At 35.3% G+C, this 18,574-nt stretch overlaps 1 protein-coding gene across 1 annotated transcript in view; it reads left to right on the plus strand.

Moving 5' to 3' along the window:
• The window catches only part of LOC146136255 (uncharacterized), a 31,163-nt gene extending 22,055 nt beyond the window's left edge, over positions 1 to 9,108 (plus strand). Inside the window, exon 3 of the mRNA XM_083396193.1 lies at positions 7,293 to 9,108. Within this exon, the coding sequence (XP_083252319.1) occupies positions 7,293 to 9,108 (1,816 nt within the window). The remainder of the gene's footprint in view (positions 1 to 7,292) is intronic.
• The last annotated feature ends 9,466 nt before the right edge of the window (positions 9,109 to 18,574 follow it).

The raw sequence follows: 18,574 nt of genomic DNA on the forward strand, positions 1-18,574 counted from the left end.
GTTGCCCGTCGAGTATATTAACAAATCTCAGAAACACATGATAAACAGAGCGGTGATTCAAGCCGCTAGAATAGCTTGCGAAACGATCAAAGCGCACGATTCGGCGTTAGGTCACGCGTCAGTGGACAACGGTCACGTGTATAGTGACGTAGAATTAGCCAATATCAAGTAATATTGCATGATAAATGCTACACTGATTCTACCTAGTTTATCAGGTGAAAAGCTATTATACTTTTAAAAATATTTAAAAATAAAAAGTAAAATTACCGACCGAAAGGTCTGTAAACTGTTTTTATGTGACTTTTTGTTAAACCATTATGTATTGCGTATAGTCTATATCTATGAAGTCAAGTCTAAGCTACGTCGATCGCACGATCTTTTGATAAATTTTAAAAGAGCCTAATTTTTGTGCTTGGATCTCAATAGTTTGAAATCAACGCGTTAAGCTTGTGAATCACGACTTAATTTTGTTGTGCACGAAATAATTTTGTGATAAATTTCCGAATTCTTTTAAACATTTGGTACGTTTTGGGGTTTTGTCTGTTTTTTTCTCTGATCATACGCAGCCGCGTTTACACACGAGTTTAAAATACCTCGTATCAAGCATAATGATTTATCCACACGCGAAACATTAGCTTTCAACTCACAACTTTAGGAAAACCCCATTTCCTGCCTTTTGAAGAAAGCAATATTGAATAAGCAGCAACTTCAAAGCGTATTTTCTTGTGATGCGTCGTTATATTAAAACTTACATTGAACGAATTGTGCAAATTAAAAAAAAATGCAAATTTATAAGTAGATGTTGCTCAATGTTAAAATTCAATAGAATTTAATTCCGAACAAATCACTACCCCTCCTTTCTTTTATGTTTTTCACAGTTTCACGTTTTTCATCATGTGTGACGGAAGGACATGAACGAGACAAAGAGACAACAACAAAATGCCTGTCGTTCGTTGACTTATCGACAGAAGAAAACATCTTGTTCTTGAATGTGTTGCTAAAAGCTACAACTCGTGTGACTTATTGCCTTGTTCATGTTCATTTCGCTCAAATCGTATGAAGCACTTTTTAACAAAAGTCAATTGTGTTAAAAAAATAGCAACCTTTCGGGTATAATGCGAAAATCAGCCGCCGTGTTATATTCACGACGGCAATTCCTTTTGTGCTGGAGTGTCTGTAGCGTCATAAGTAATAATTAATGTATAATTACATACTATGGAATTTATCGTAGGATATTGCGTATTTTGAAATGTGTTGCTGTTGCTCGCTTTTTGGTGGTGATAGAAATTGCGAAAACACCGGTTTGAGCCGTTAGACCGTTTACCAGAAAAACTTCTAGCCGTAGGATATTAATCACACCCGCAAGCCCACCCATTTTATTCTCATACTGTAAATATTTTTGCCAGTTGGTCGCCAGTTGATAGCCTACACAGACAGGTTGTGTGGCTTGCCGGCTTTTGCTGGCTTGCTAAACACCAGCCAACAAAATCGGTGTGGATTTCTAATCAGACTCAGACAATCTACCTTGAAGGAGTGAGGTTGATTCATTAGGCAAAAAGACATAAAAGAGGCTCATAATCGACCCGCTTGCTTCATATGCAACCCAATTTACTTCAAGTGATGGTGATATACAGGCACTGAAAAATTCATTAAAATAAATTAAATATGCGGTGAAGTAATGCACAGTTACAAATTCACTGGACATCACAAACCTAACACTAAAATGAATGTATATTTTTTCATGAAGTTGAATAAAAAACATTCCTGTCGTGTTGAAAAGACCATTTACCTAAAATAATAATGCAAACAAACTTATATTTTTGAGAGGTTTAAATCGACCTATCTCTAAAAGCTTTTCAAATATATTTTGCTTACTAATTCTAAGTCATTTAAATGCATACGTCTCTAGGTGCGCCCCCAAGTGAAAAGGTTGAGAAACACTTTCTCTACCACTACCAGTGGGCCATAAGAACATTTCAGGTGGGCCACAGAGCAATTAAAAAAGCTAGATTTAGTTTCATTTGTGTCACTATATTTAATTTTACAGAAATAATGGCTTGGGGAGGAATTAAAAAGGAATGTAAATTTATTGTTCAGTCAAAGTGTCTAACTTATGCACGGTTGAATAAATAATCTGTTTTGAAATATATTCTGCTATGTTTTGTTCTAAACCTATTTTACAGTTTTTTCTTTGATTAAAATTTATCGGGCCACAGCATTTTTTGGAACGTAAATGATGGGGCCACGAAAGAAAAAAGGTTGAGAACCACTGGTCTGCAGTGACAGGCATCAGGGGGCGCTCTTTCACTATTGTTCGTAAAAATTAATAAAAAAATTTTTTTTCAAATGCCGCATACCACAACACATATTGTTTGGGTTAGGGTGCGGATTAACGTTTGGTTGAGGATGGGTCAAGTTATTATTAATAATAAACATAATATTACTTGACCCACCCTCACCCAAACGCTAACCCGCACCCTAACCCAAACAATATGCGTTGTGGTATGCGGTATTATTATTATTTTTTTGTTTGCATAACTTTTCACGTACAATAGTGAAAGAGCGCCCTATATAGTCCCACAACTTTCGATTTAAGATATGTAGGCACTATAGTTTTCCTGACTTTTAAAATAATACCTCGGGTTTTCAGGTCGCAGTGTTTCTCAACCCATGGGTCGCCAACCCGTTTGATTTGCTTGGTTCTATAAGCAAGATATTTTGGGGCGTTTTTTCTTGTTTGAATACATAGAAAGTAACTTATATTATTTGGGTTAAGGTGCTTTGTGTTTTGGTGGGTCAAGCATTTTTATGAATAATAAATATATTAATGCTTGACCCACCCAAACTCGAACCCGCACCTCAACCCAAATGATATGATATGCATTGCGATATGAGGTATTTGTAGATTTTTATTTTTTTGCGTTACTTTCTACTAGGGTTGGGCATTTGACCAGTCAAATAAAATCCGATCAATTGACCGGTCAAATACTCGTCAAATAGGTCAAATACTATACATACTATCATAATGCAATTAAAGTTAAAAATAAACTTTAACTTTAAATAAATTTATAAACGTTTTGGCTCAAGTACTATGGTTTGTAAAACAATTATTTTTTGACTATCTATAAGAATATTTGCAAAACCATGCCCATCTTGCAAACAATACTGTATAGAAGTATTTCATATTGTAGTAATTTTTGCTATTACTACAACCACCAAGCAAAGAGATTATAACCATGAGGACAAACTGTGACGTAGCACATTGTTCTACTTTCGACAGCGTTCCGCTCTAGTGCATAATAGTAAAACGTAAACAACTGGGCTTGACTTGCATGTTGGTTAAGTAAAATTTTGGAGCAACCAGCTTATATATATTAAGGTTCGACATTTCTGACAGTTTAAAAGTTATGTTTGAATTAGGTGTCAAACTTTCATTGTCGAGTTTCGTGTAAACGCACTTAAAAAAGGGCATACAATATGAGCTGACCATAAGTACTACCGGTATATAATATGGTAACACACTCGTTGGCGCGCCAACGTCGTCAAGTTAATGACTGCGGAAGCGTACAACGCGTTGCTGTAGAGTAGACCAGTGGTTCCAAACCGGGGTGCCGGAGAGGAATTTACATTTTTTTATTATTACTAGTAAGCCTTTTGGTTCAACTTTTTGTGTTCGCTTATATAGTACAATAAGTACAATAAACAAAATATTACAATATTGTTTAAAGTTATTTTTATTGCCCCAGTTTCGTTTATTTTAGCATTACAGTAAAACACTTAAAGCAAATTAGAGTAGGGATCTTGTAATATATTCAATTATTCTTTAGTTTTGGTGTTAAGAAATATTAACATTACACAGTTTGGTACCAGTTTAGTGGATAGGGTTTGGTGAACACAAATTTAGTGAGTAATATTGTTCATTTAAAAAAGGAAATCACCAGATTACGCAGCTTTCTAATCTGTTGAAATTAAATGTAATAATAATCTTTATTCTTTTACAACCAGTTATCCAATCAAGTTTAAACTGAATAAAGATATATATATATTTAAGCTGTTTACAAGATGTCACCTACTTCTATACATGGGCTTTGATATATTCAACTACAACCTCCAGCAAGTAAGCTCCAAACTTTTGCTATAAGGGAGAAAAGATGAGAAGCACTCGAGGTAAAAAATAGTTTTCGCAAACTTACATTGAAAATGACAAAAAATATCTATTTCAAACAGTACTGCGGAGTCGGTTAAAAATAACCCTAGTCCGACTCCAGTTAAATGTGGCATTTTGTCGAGTCCCGAGTCCGGCCCTGACTAAACAGCCTGTATTCCGCCAATTTACGTAACCAAAATTACATGGATATTTAGCTACCACTTATAGGGTTGTCGTATAACTCATTCATAATACATGGTTTGAAAATATTCCACCACATGCTATTCCACCTTTACAATTTTCAGTTGGTGGTCATATTAGTTTACTGCGCATTTCAGACTAGAGACTCGTGTAGTTTTACATGGTCTTACTCGAGTCCCGAGTCCGACTCCAGCAAAACAAACCGACTCCTCGAGGCCGACTCAGCAGTCCTGATTTCAAACCTGTACAATATGCTACCTAGTTCTGTGTGGATATTTTTATTTACTCTAAATTAAGCCACTATACTTTTAGAGTCTATAATTTATTTGCTGAAATTTATTCAGAATAAGTAATAACTTAACAACTCTTTTGACGACAAAGTAAAAATTTATAAATATTTTATTCATATAAAACAAAACGTTTACTTTGTAATACACACTTTGAAATTTAAGTATACTAAATCAGTGCAAAGAGATAATTTAATAAAATTATAAAAAAACATTTGCAATATATTGGTCGATAAATTGTGTTCATACAGACGCTGTTGACCAGGTACTAGACAAAACGAAAACAATACTGAAGTGGCCTCTGGAATCTGGTGTCAATAAAGAACTTTATTTATTCTTTAAATTGATTGATTCTTACCACGTTTAACCAAATAAATTTTAAATAAACATTATTTTGTTTTGCTTGCCTGAGTTTGCATATAAGGTGTACCAATAAGTAGGAAAATAATGACTCTTTTAACAAAAATTGATTACTTAAGGCAGGGTGGTCCAAAACCCAGGCCCGACATCGTTGTTTGTGGCTCGCGAAGCACTGTTGAATTATTGTAATGCGTACAGGGTTTATTTTAAAGAAATATAAGTGACCAACAATCAGCGAGCATCCTGCAATGGTTTGGTTAGGGTTACATTTTTCCGATTACACCATTAAACAAACCAGTTTACTATCACTTGGCAAAAAAGTTATTATCGCTCGATTTTATTTGTGCACAATTTGGTGATAGCAGAAAGTTTGTGCAGTTTATATATCTTTCGACAGTTACAAACGAAAATCGTTTATCTGCTCCTGGCACGCATGTATAGTCTGCTTTGTGGCCCGTAAAGAATATGTAAGAAATACTGTGCAACCTTGGACAACCCTGACTTAAAAAATCAAAATCACTGAAAAGCCCAAACAATTACCAGTAGGAATTTGTGTAAAGCAGTGTCATATGTTATCTACAAGAGAATAAAGTTTCACATTAATTAATAGGCTTCTTACAGAACAACAAATGGTCAAAGGGGGGAAAATTTGAAGGAATTTATTTTACTCTTTAAATAATCTGCTCATTCTGTGACCAGAACTTTTTAAGTAGAGGTTCCCAATCAGTTTTCCAACCTGAATAATAGAAAAACAGTGTAACATACACAAACAAAACATTGGTAAAATTACTCGGAAGTTTTGTATAACTAGACCAGGGCTTTCCAAACTGGGGGTTGCTCATGGAGTTAAATTTTACACAAAGTGCTACATTCATAAAATTGTTATTTTTTCTGTTTGGTATGTTAATGGCAAATTATGAAACGCACATTACTTCAATAAAAGCATGCCAAAGCAGACAGTCATCGAGAAATGTTATTTTTTAAACTGTTAAACCTAGTGGGTCAAAAAGTTTAATATAATAAATGAGGTCACAGCCTGAAAACTTGGGTAGCCCTAAACTAGATAAACTTTACCCATGGACAGTTAGCAGTTTAAAGTTTTGTTTATAAGTAAAATAGATACTCTATTCCATAATGGTTTGCCTTACACTATGATCTCATTGTCACAATAATCTTACCAGAGGTTTGTTGTATCTTTGAGGAATAGACTGAATATATATATTTTTTTCCCAGTGTACTGTTGATATGTCTTTAAGCAATGTCCAACATAATCCCAGAATGGCTGAATCACAGTTACAGACGAATAATATGTGTTCTTATTATACTAGTAAATATGAGCAAGTTCTATAAAAATAAACCAAGTGGAGAAGTTTAACATTATAATAACATACTCCAATACTGAGCAATCAAATATAATATAATTTGCAAAATTATTAACTGAATTCAGTGACATCTGGTAACTACTGATTCCAAATGTAACTACCTTACAAATGGTAATTGCTTGCTTCACTCGCACAAACAGCACACCACCAATAATATTTGCTAGTTAAATATTTCATACAGCAAACCAAGGTGCAAAAAATTTTCGTTTAAACCAGAGGTTCCCAACCTGTGGGTCGCGACCCCAACTGGGGTCGCCTGACAATTTGCCTCGGGTCACCTGAGGCCTTCTGAAAAGTTTAGAATTTCATTAGTTTAGAAATTTAGAAAGTTAACTCTTAACAATGGTCAGCTCACCGCAGAGCGCATCGCGATTTTACTAGAGTACTAGACAAACCAGAACACCCTGGGCCTCATTACAGGATTTTCGTTTAATAATGGCAAATATGCTCGGAAAGCAAGATTTTAACGGCAGTTTAGCGGCCATGAAAAATTACAGAATTTACTCGTTTGATTTCAGGTAATTCATTACGTCACAAAGGCCTTTACCATGAAAATAACAATTTAATTGCTGATTGCTGAAATGCATTTAAGCAAAATTTGGACTTGAGGTCGCGATTTTTGTTGATATTTGTGAGAAAAAAAGTTAAATCTTCAAACATTGAGCAGCCAGGAAGCATGTTGAGAGCTAGACTATTATTTTTGCATCAGTTGATAGCCTAGGCAAGCCAGTGTAGGCTTACTATTGAATTCCCGGCATCAACCATAGGTAGCCTACGATAGCTAGCCTAGCCTACAGAATTTTCAAAAGCGACTGATAACATTTGCTAGACTTAAAAAAAGCAAAAAAGTACCCGTTGGAAAGAGTTTAATAATAACGGGCGCATTAAACTAAAATTTATTTTGTAAAATTTCAGATTTCCCATGATGAATCGAGAGACAAGTATTAGGCCTAGGAAAAGAAAATATTGTGAGGAATTTTTGAAGTATGGATTTACTTTCGTAGTTGACGCAGGAATTGAAAAGCCACAATGTGTCATTTGCAACACAATTATGTCAGCCGAATCGATGAAGCCCAACAAAATGAAACGCCATTTTGACGCTAAGCATCCAAACTTTGCGGGCAAGGATGTCCAGTATTTTAAGAACAAAGCTGATTGTGTCAAAAAAAACAGGCTGGATTCTGGGGGCAAGTACCAACAGCAAAATGTGGCAGCCATTGAAGCTTCATATTTGGTGGCTCTCAGAATCGCCAAAGCCAAGAAACCTCACACCATTGCCGAGGAGTTGCTGCTGCCAGCAACCAAAGACGTTGTTCGAGTTATGCTTGGAGCTGAATATGGTAACAAACTGAATACAATATCCTTGTCTAATAACACCGTCAGTAGAAGAATAGACGACATGTCTGCTGATATTATGGAGCAAGTAATCCAGGAAATGAAATCAGCTCCACTTGGAATATTTAGTATCCAGCTTGATGAATCAACAGATGTGGCAAACTGTTCTCAGTTACTGGTTTACGTGAGGTACATTTATGAAGGTGATTTCAAAGATGAGTTTCTTTTTTGCAAACCACTTGAAACGACAACTACTGCACGCGATGTCTTTGACACAGTTGGATCATTTCTGCAAAATCATGGCATTCCTTGGGAAAATGTTTATGGTGTTTGCACAGACGGTGCTCCAGCAATGCTGGGATGTAGGTCTGGATTTCAACGTTTGGTAATCAATGCATCACCGAAAGCCATCGGAACTCACTGTATGATTCATCGACAAGTGTTAGCAACGAAGACTTTGCCACAAGAATTCCAAGATACAATGAAAAGCGTTGTAAGTGTCGTGAATTTTGTAAAAGCTAGTGCTTTAAACAGCCGCCTATTTTCAAAAGTTGGCAGTGAGTTGGATGCATCCAATAATGTTCTGTTATTTCACACTAGTGTGAGATGGTTGTCCAGAGGCAAAGTTTTGAAACGTGTTTTTGATCTTCGTGATGAATTGAAAACATTTTTTAATCAAAAATCTAAACCACAGTTTGAAGCACTTTTCGGCGACAAAAACCAACTTCACAAAATTGCTTACTTGGTTGACATCTTTGCAATCTTAAATGAGTTAAATTTGTCTCTCCAAGGACCAAATGCAACATGCCTAGATTTGTCAGAAAAGATCCGAGCATTCAAGTTGAAACTTCAACTTTGGCAAAAAAAATTGGATGAAAATAGAATTTACATGTTGCCGAACTTATCTGCTTTCTTTGAGGAAAATGATATTGAACAGGAAACAATGAATAGAACAATACTTTCTGTCAAAGAACACTTCAAAATTCTTGAAGAAGAAATTTCAAGATATTTTCCTAATTTACCTGACACACCATTTGCACTTGCTAGAAGCCCATTCACCATCAGAGTTGAAGATGTTCCTGAGAATGCACAAGAGGAGTTCATTGAACTCATTACCAGTGATGCAGCAAAAACTGATTTTTCTTCAATGTCAGTTACCAAATTTTGGATCAAGAGTTTGCAGTCATATCCCGTTCTGTCTGAGATCGCATTGCACCTGATTCTTCCTTTTCCAACAACATACCTTTGTGAAACAGGCTTTTTAAGCTTGTTGGTTATAAAATCTAAATACAGGAGCAGACTTAATGCGGAAGATGATCTGCGTTGTGCTCTTGCAAAGACTGCTCCAATGATTGAAGATATGGCTAAAAAGAAGCAAGCACAGCCTTCTCACTGAACAAATTGTTGTGTTTATAAGTTGATTTGTTGTGTTGTTTATTTATTTAGAAGTCAAAATTAATATATAGCCTAGTAGCCTACTAGTTAGCTCCAAAAGTGCAGTGAAGGAGGATCAACCCAACTAATTTTATCCTTGGGGTCACCGCAACTTGGCAAATGTTATAAAAGGGTCACGGCACCAAAAAGGTTGGGAACCGCTGGTTTAAACGATGTTTTCAAAGAATTTGGTATTACTTTTTAGTTTATGGTATCAATTTGAATGTGTCTTAATTTGTAACACTGGAACAGGTATATAGAAGACTATTTAGAGCAGCAGTACGGCATAAATTTAATTTGCGCACTGAACACGGCATACTAAAGAAAAATTACTGTATGGAAAGTATTCTTTAGGATAAATATATATAGCGTAAAGAACATTTCCTAAATGAGCAATGGCCGCTACCATTTACCAAGTACAGCAAATTTGTTTATTTAAATTAAATTGGTATACAACCAAATATTATTCCAACTTACTTTATGTAAGAAAAGCTGGCAAATTACTAATTTTTAAGCTTAATTACCACCAAGGGACAGACAAAATTTGCACTTCAAAATTTTTTTCGCAAGCTGCATAGTACCACTGCGCCCCACCGCTAAATTTGGGATCTTAAACAGTAATATAGAAATAGATACATTTGTATTCCAATAGTAATTTAAGGCAGTGGTTCGCAAACTTTTTTTGCGACGTCCTCGAAAAAGAATTTTAATTTGCGGCACACTCATCAAATTTGGAATTCTACAATTTTTACTAAAATTTGTACACTAAAGCCAAATCATTTATGGGTTTGGTTTACCAAAAGTTGCTTTTTCTGTAATAGGCTCTGTACAGTGTACAATGCAAAATACCTATATCATTTACATTAAGGAGTTAATTAACACCGCCATATAGTTAAGTTTAATGAGTTCGGCACCTTGAGATTTAGAACAAACGAAGTGGTATTAATTTAATTTATAAGGCTATTCCTCACATAAATCTTAACGCCTAGAAGTGGTAACCAAGGCGCTCCATCGATTTGGTACGTAGAAAGTAACGCAAAAAAGGTCAACAAATACCGCATACCGCAACGCACATTATTTGGGTTACGGTGCGGGTTTGAGTTTGGGTTGGTAAAACATTATTATTAATAATAAAATAATGATGTGCGTTGCGTTAAGCGGCATTTGTAGACCGTTTTTTGCGTTACTTTCTACGTACCAAATGGAAAGAGCCCCGAAATCAACGACATAGCTCAATCGCGTACATTTTAACAGTAATACACCTTTCAAAAATGTACAGTAGGGTCCTAAGAAAGTGTCACGCAACTTGTGATAACCTTGCCTGTCCTACCAAGTCAATTTTGTAAACAGAAAACGGTTTAAATTAGGACTAGGGGTCATTAAACAACAGATTACGCCAAAAGCGTACATTTTTATAACAGGCTTAAATCGAAAAGATGATGTTTTTCTTATTGTGAATCAGACCGTGACGGCTGTCGAAAGTAGAATGCATTGCTTAAAGGCAAAAGAAAAAAGGCAAAAGTGAGAGTTTGTCCTCATGGTTATAATCTCTTTGCACCAAGTTAACAAAATTTAACAAGTAAATGCATCAGTAAAAAAATATTTTCTCCTCACAACTTTTGCACTATCTGAATTTTCTAAATCATCACCAGGGTCCAGTAGAGACGAGGGATTTGGTTCTTCTAAATTCCTAACTAGCCTAAGATTGTGGTATATCCCAACTAGTGTTTCCTTTTATGACAAACGCGATTAATCATATAGTGCATTTTAGGGTTGGCAAACCTGTCAATTGACCGGTCAAATACGGCCAATTGACCACACTTTATTTAACTGGTCAAATACTTATATTGGATTCAAATAGTGTACATTTTTTTAGGGTTGTTTTGTGATTTCAGATTTCAATAATCTTGATTGTAACTTTTTTAGAGAACTCAAATATAAAATCATAGGGTTTACCTGATGCAAACACATGTTCTGTGGTAGTAACAAAGTGTTTGTAATAGCAAAGTAGATTTATTTTGTTAGAATAAATGCATTAGGGTTGGGCTATTGATTAGTCAAATAAAATTTGGTTAATTGACCAGTCAAATACTCGTCAAATAGGACAATATTTGGTCAAATGCCCAACCCTAGTGCATTTATTCTAAACAACATAAATCTACTTTGTCATTCCAAACACTTCGTTATTACCACAGAACATGTGTTTGCATCAGGTAAACCCCACCATTTTATATTTGAATTATTAAAAAAAGTTACAATCGATTCTATTAAATACTCAAATCTCAAAACAACCACCATTTTATATTTGAATTATTAAAAAAAGTTACAATCGATTCTATTAAAAACTCAAATCTCAAAACAACCCTTAACAAATTTACAACATTTGAATCAAATGCGAGTACCTGTTAAATAAAGTGCCGTCAATTGACCGCATTTGACCAGTCAATTGACAGACTTGCCAACCCTACTTTCTACATATCGAACCGCAAGAGCCCCAATATTTCACACATTTGGGAAAATCGCAAGCAATACAAAGAAAATGGCTCATACTTAAATTTAAAGTATTGGTCCCTCAAACAGTTAAGTGAAGTGGACCAAGTTAGCAAAGCCCCGCTTTATTACTTTTAGCAGACAGCAAAAAGGTTGAGAAACACTGCGCTTTAGGGTAATCTCATCAAATCAAAGTATTTTTCAATAAAAAACTTGACAAAAAATATTACATTTTCAGCCTAAAGGTATAGGATAACTGAGCTTTTCCTAAGATCAAAATTTTCATTTTGTTTGGTATGTTGTGAACGTGTTATGTTTGTCATTTTACCTTACCACATAAACTTGGACCTTAAAGGTTATTTATTATCACACAAATTACCTTATAGTAATTATTAAAGCCTTTTATGTGTTTTGACTTTATTTAATTAGCGTTTGGCTTTTTCGGCTTTTTTCATCCAAGGTTTGAAATGTACCAAATGTTACCGAATGGAAAACAATAAGTGATGAAACATACTGTAAGAAGCGATTAAACTGTAACCCGTGAAAAGGTGAAAATTGCTTGAGTCATCTTTAACACGTTCACTGCTATGCGATCAACCAGTGGGTCTTGCAGAAAATTTGGCTACTGTGTTGTGACCCACCGGTGGGTCATACGATAAAAGTTACTGCTTTTTCCACGTTCACGGCGATGCGATGTTAATTGCGCCTCAAACGGGTTTGAGGGTTTATAATCTGGTACTCATAAAGTTAAACTTTAAAACCTAACATATTCGGCTTTCTTCTTTAAAATTTATTATTGGGTCATTCCATGTCTAATTTAAAGGGCCGGAACCCATGTTCTTAGATTTTCTTTATATTTTAAACAGTTAATAAGATTGCAACAAATTTGAGGGTTCTGTGATAAGCGGTTTCGAAGATTTTATTTTTTGAATATTTGACCACTATGTGAAAATAGGTCGTTTTTTAATTATTGAGTGCTTTTATCTCTCTGGAGGCTTTATTTTGCAGCAAAAGCCTGTAGTAAAATGCTATTCCCCCATTTGTTGGGGTGCTAGTTTCAAAAATGATGCTTAAAACACTATGTGATTATTTCTTCTATATGAAAATTGCATTTATAGTTTATGACTTCCGAAGACTTTTCGAAGCTTTCTGCAGTTTTTTTTCAATTTTTATGTTTGCAAAATAATCTTTAGACAACATAGTATTTTGACTTTCTAAAGTGGTTCTTATTTTTACAATTAGAAATTGGTAATTAGGTTTCAAATTTGAGCACTTTATAATACAATAAAAAGTGACCAAAAAATGTGTTAATACACTGACTTTTGCAACTTTACATACAACTATAGAAAAGACATACAATAACACATTGGCTGAAATATTTCTATTCAACATATTGTATAAAGTTCTAGAAAAACAAATACATACAAGAAATAAGACAAAGTATGAAACTTCGCAGACATTTTGTTAACTATGTTTGTTGATAGTGTGGAGGTTATACCACTGCCTGTTACCTGAGGTTTCAATTTACACAGTATGTTATAAAATTGATTATAGCAAATACCATCGTATCAAACCTAATAAAACCAGGGAGATGGAACAGATAGCCGCATAAATTTGACCAGACACATGGTTGCTATTTTAGATAATTTTCATCTAGATTTAAATGTTTTGATATAATTCTAGATGTAATATTCTAAAATTTACATGATAAATATTCGTTTTAGACTACTATTTTTTTTTGTTTTCGATGATTAGAATTGCCTTAATTTTGCATAAATATGACAACTGGGTACATTTTTTTATTAATTTTATCAATTTCAAATTTTCACTAACTGAAAATTTATTAACTAGGTATAAAAAAATTCAAATAAATGGTTTTGTTTCATGAAATAAAAAACATAATAATAAAGACAGCATTGTTCAACCGTGTCCTTTGGGCCCCAGGGGGAGCACGGAGAATTATTCAGGGGGCAACAGGCATGTTATATTTTAATTTTTAGCCAGTTAAACCATTTTGTTTTGGTTTGCGTTATGTCCAGAGACCTCTCTTATGATGTATTTAAAGTGTTTTTCGAATTCATGAGCAAAGGGAGCACAAAGTGTTAAGTGCTAATGGAAGGTAGCCAGGACACTTATAAGGTTGAGAACCACTGGTGGGCCATTCCGTGTCAATTCACACAGTCAAGAAATTCAACCTCTCCGGTTTCCCTTAAATTTTACACACCTTTTCACTATCCTATATAATGAACACCTGCAAAATTTGAGCGTAATTTGTCGACAAACGCCAGAGTTATAAAGCTTTTAGTTTGGGGGTCTGCCGAGGGGGCGCAATTTTTCTATTTTGGACCATGTTTGACGCCCTATTACTGTTAAACTAAATAAGGTAACAGCCCAATTTTTTTACAGGTGATAGTACTTCTACCAAATATTAAAAAAAACATAGTTTACATTGTCACTCTAAAAGGTCATAGACATCCAAAGTTGGCCTTTCCGAGCACTCGGCTAAAATTTTCCCCTAATTTTGAAACCTCGCCAAGACCCCATTTTTGGATTTGACTAAAAATTGGTAGAAGTGTTGTTTACAGGATTATCTCTTAACTGCGAAAATTTCAGTACAAAATATTAAAGGGGTTGGAAAATATTTATTGTGAAACATGGGTTGAAACGAAAAAAAAAGCAAAAAGTGGGGTCCTTTTAATATCCCAGTTACCTATGACCCCAGTAAAAATTTGCACTTAAATTTTGTCCACATATTTACTAAGATATGGCAAGTCTACCATGCAAAATTAGTTCATGGTTCTCAATGTTTTCTGATAGAAATTCCATGTCAAATAGAGGGAGATGAATTAAAATAAGAAACACCAGGAGTCCACTCAGCAGCCCAGGTTGACTCAACCTGTGGTGTCGAGTGGGTCTCCTGCAAAAGATAAGTATCTATAGATGATTTTTTTAGGTAGGAAAAAATGGCGTGGCGTTTGGTCTTATCGGTTAGTTCGTTGACATTAAAAGTTGCGATTTTTAAGTTGGTCTCCATTTTAGTTTACTTTAAAAGTTGGGGGGTTGAGTTTTTGGGTGTGAAACATTATTATGAAAACACTGTGGTGCGCTTTTTCCCCCCTGGATCGGGGGTACTATTAGATATTAGGGGTGCGTTATTCTGGCCCCCTAGCATGAGATCCTGATTTTACTCTTCTTTCTCTGTGCTGTCTTCTTCATCTTCTTGTTCGGTCTCTGAAGAACGTTATTAGTAACGAATATAAAAGAGTACCCAATAAGAGAAACTGACAAAGACTGACGAAGCATAGGAAAGTTACACGAGTTATAAAGGGAGGGAAAGAATGCAACAAGACGCGGGACGTATAATGATAATTACGGAGAGAGGCAAGGAAAAGAAAGGAGAAACGCACAGAAGCAAATACCATAGAAATCAGAGTTAACAATAGAAACATAAATCATTACACTTGCCAGCTTCTGGCTGGCTTGCTAAACACCAGCCAACAAAAACTGTGTGGATTTGTAATCAGACTCAGACAATCTACCTTGAAGGAGTGAGGTTGATTCATTAGGCAAAAAGACAATTAATGATTCTCATAATTCAACCAACGTTGCATCAAATTGTTGCCATCGAGTGAGGAAGAACTCTATTTCTTATGGACAAGAAAAGTCGTCGAACGAACTCTGAAAACTATTGTGTTTGGAACCAGCAAGAAGCCAGCGTTTGGAAGAATTGATTTAGTCGAACGATACGTTAAGACGACTCATAGCATCAGCAAAGCTAAATAAACAACCGCTTGGAATCATGGATTTCACAATAACTGATGTGGCGAATCGGGGTGTTTAGTTAGGGGTAAGAAGGCTGCTGGCTCTGAAGACGAGTGCCGACGGCTGCCTAGACTCTTACAAGTTCTTAATCCGACTCCAAAGGAGCAGGCCGCTAGAATACCTGTCCTTAACTTCTTGTACTCTAGGCAAAGACACTTCACTCAGTAGATGTTGCCCGTCGAGTATATTAACAAATCTCAGAAACACATGATAAACAGAGCGGTGATTCAAGCTGCTATCAGTAAGACGTATATAATAGAATAGATTGCTAAACGATCAAAGCGCACGATTCGGCGTTAGGTCACGCGTCAGTGGACAACGGTCACGTGTATAGTGACGTAGAATTAGCCAATATCAAGTAATATTGCATGATAAATGCTACACTGATTCTACCTAGTTTATCAGGTGAAAAGCTATTATACTTTTAAAAATATTTAAAAATAAATAAGTAAAATTACCGACCGAAAGGTCTGTAAACTGTTTTTATGTGACTTTTTGTTAAACCATTATGTATTGCATTTCGCAAATTATGTATAGTCTATATCTATGAAGTCAAGTCTAAGCTACGTCGATCGCACGATCTTTTGATAAATTTTAAAAGAGCCTAATTTTTGTGCTTGGATCTCAATAGTTTGAAATCAACGCGTTAAGCTTGTGAATCACGACTTAATTTTGTTGTGCACGAAATAATTTTGTGATAAATTTCCGAATTCTTTTAAACATTTGGTACGTTTTGGGGTTTTGTCTGTTTTTTTCTCTGATCATACGCAGCCGCGTTTACACACGAGTTTAAAATACCTCGTATCAAGCATAATGATTTATCCACACGCGAAACATTAGCTTTCAACTCACAACTTTAGGAAAACCCCATTTCCTGCCTTTTGAAGAAAGCAATATTGAATAAGCAGCAACTTCAAAGCGTATTTTCTTGTGATGCGTCGTTATATTAAAACTTACATTGAACGAATTGTGCAAATTAAAACAAAATGCAAATTTATAAGTAGATGTTGCTCAATGTTAAAATTCAATAGAATTTAATTCCGAACAAATCACTACCCCTCCTTTCTTTTATGTTTTTCACAGTTTCACGTTTTTCATCATGTGTGACGGAAGGACATGAACGAGACAAAGAGACAACAACAAAATGCCTGACTTATCGACAGAAGAAAACATCTTGTTCTTGAATGTGTTGCTAAAAGCTACAACTCGTGTGACTTATTGCCTTGTTCATGTTCATTTCGCTCAAATCGTATGAAGCACTTTTTAACAAAAGTCAATTGTGTTAAAAAAATAGCAACCTTTCGGGTATAATGCGAAAATCAGCCGCCGTGTTATATTCCTTTTGTGCTGGAGTGTCTGTAGCGTCATAAGTAATAATTAATGTATAATTACATACTATGGAATTTATCGTAGGCTATTGCGTATTTTGAAATGTGTTGCTGTTGCTCGCTTTTTGGTGCTGATAGAAATTGCAAAAACACCGGTTTGAGCCGTTAGACCGTTTACCAGAAAAACTTCTAGCCGTAGGATATTAATCACACCCGCAAGCCCACCCATTTTATTCTCATACTGTAAATATTTTTGCCAGTTGGTCGCCAGTTGATAGCCTACACAGACAGGTTGTGTGGCTTGCCGGCTTTTGCTGGCTTGCTAAACACCAGCCAACAAAATCGGTGTGGATTTCTAATCAGACTCAGACAATCTACCTTGAAGGAGTGAGGTTGATTCATTAGGCAAAAAGACATAAAAGAGGCTCATAATCGACCCGCTTGCTTCATATGCAACCCAATTTACTTCAAGTGATGGTGATATACAGGCACTGAAAAAATCATTAAAATAAATTAAATATGCGGTGAAGTAATGCACAGTTACAAATTCACTGGACATCACAAACCTAACACTAAAATGAATGTATATTTTTTCATGAAGTTGAATAAAAAACATTCCGGTCGTGTTGAAAAGACCATTTACCTAAAATAATAATGCAAACAAACTTATATTTTTGAGAGGTTTAAATCGACCTATCTCTAAAAGCTTTTCAAATATTTTTGCTTACTAATTCTAAGTCATTTAAATGCATACGTCTCTAGGTGCGCCCCCAAGTGAAAAGGTTAAGAAACACTGTCATAGGGTGGGTAGACTTATGGTAAACGGCAATAAAAATATATAAATTTTAAAACAATTATTTCGCCGAAATGACAATGCTCTGTAGCAGCGCTGCAGCGGTTCTCTACCACTACCAGTGGGCCATAAGAACATTTCAGGTGGGCCACAGACCAATTAAAAAAGCTAGATTTAGTTTCATTTGTGTCACTGTATTTAATTTTACAGAAATAATGGCTTGGGGAGGAATTAAAAAGGAATGTAAATTTATTGTTCAGTCAAAGTGTCTAACTTATGCACGGTTGAATAAATAATCTGTTTTGAAATATGTTCTGCTATGTTTTGTTCTAAACCTATTTTACAGTTTTTTCTTTGATTAAAATTTATCGGGCCACAGAATTTTTTTAAACGTAAATGATGGGGCCACGAAAGAAAAAAGGTTGAGAACCACTGGTCTGCAGTGACAGGCATCAGGGGGCGCTCTTTCACTATTGTACGTAAAAATTAATAAAAATTTTTTTTTTTCAAATGCCGCATACCACAACACATATTGTTTGGGTTAGGGTGCGGGTTAGCGTTTGGTTGAGGGTGGGTCAAGTTATTATTAATAATAAACATAATGTTACTTGACCCACCCTCACCCAAACGCTAACCCGCACCCTAACCCAAACAATATGCGTTGTGGTATGCGGTATTATTATTTTTTTTTTGCATAACCTTTCACGTACAATAGTGAAAGAACGCCCTATATAGTCCCACAACTTTCGATTTAAGATATGTAGGCACTATAGTTTTCCTGACTTTTAAAATAATACCTCGGGTTTTCAGGTCGCAGTGTGTCTCAACCCATGGGTCGCCAACCCGTTTGATTTGCTTGGTTCTATAAGCAAGATATTTTGGGGCGTTTTTTCTTGTTTGAATACATAGAAAGTAACTTATATTATTTGGGTGAAGGTGCGGCTTTGTGTTTTGGTGGGTCAAGCATTTTTATTAATAATAAATATATTAATGCT

The sequence above is a fragment of the Ascidiella aspersa genome, chromosome 8 (assembly GCF_963924565.1).
Source record: "Ascidiella aspersa chromosome 8, kaAscAspe10.2, whole genome shotgun sequence".
Lineage (NCBI taxonomy): Eukaryota > Metazoa > Chordata > Ascidiacea > Phlebobranchia > Ascidiidae > Ascidiella > Ascidiella aspersa.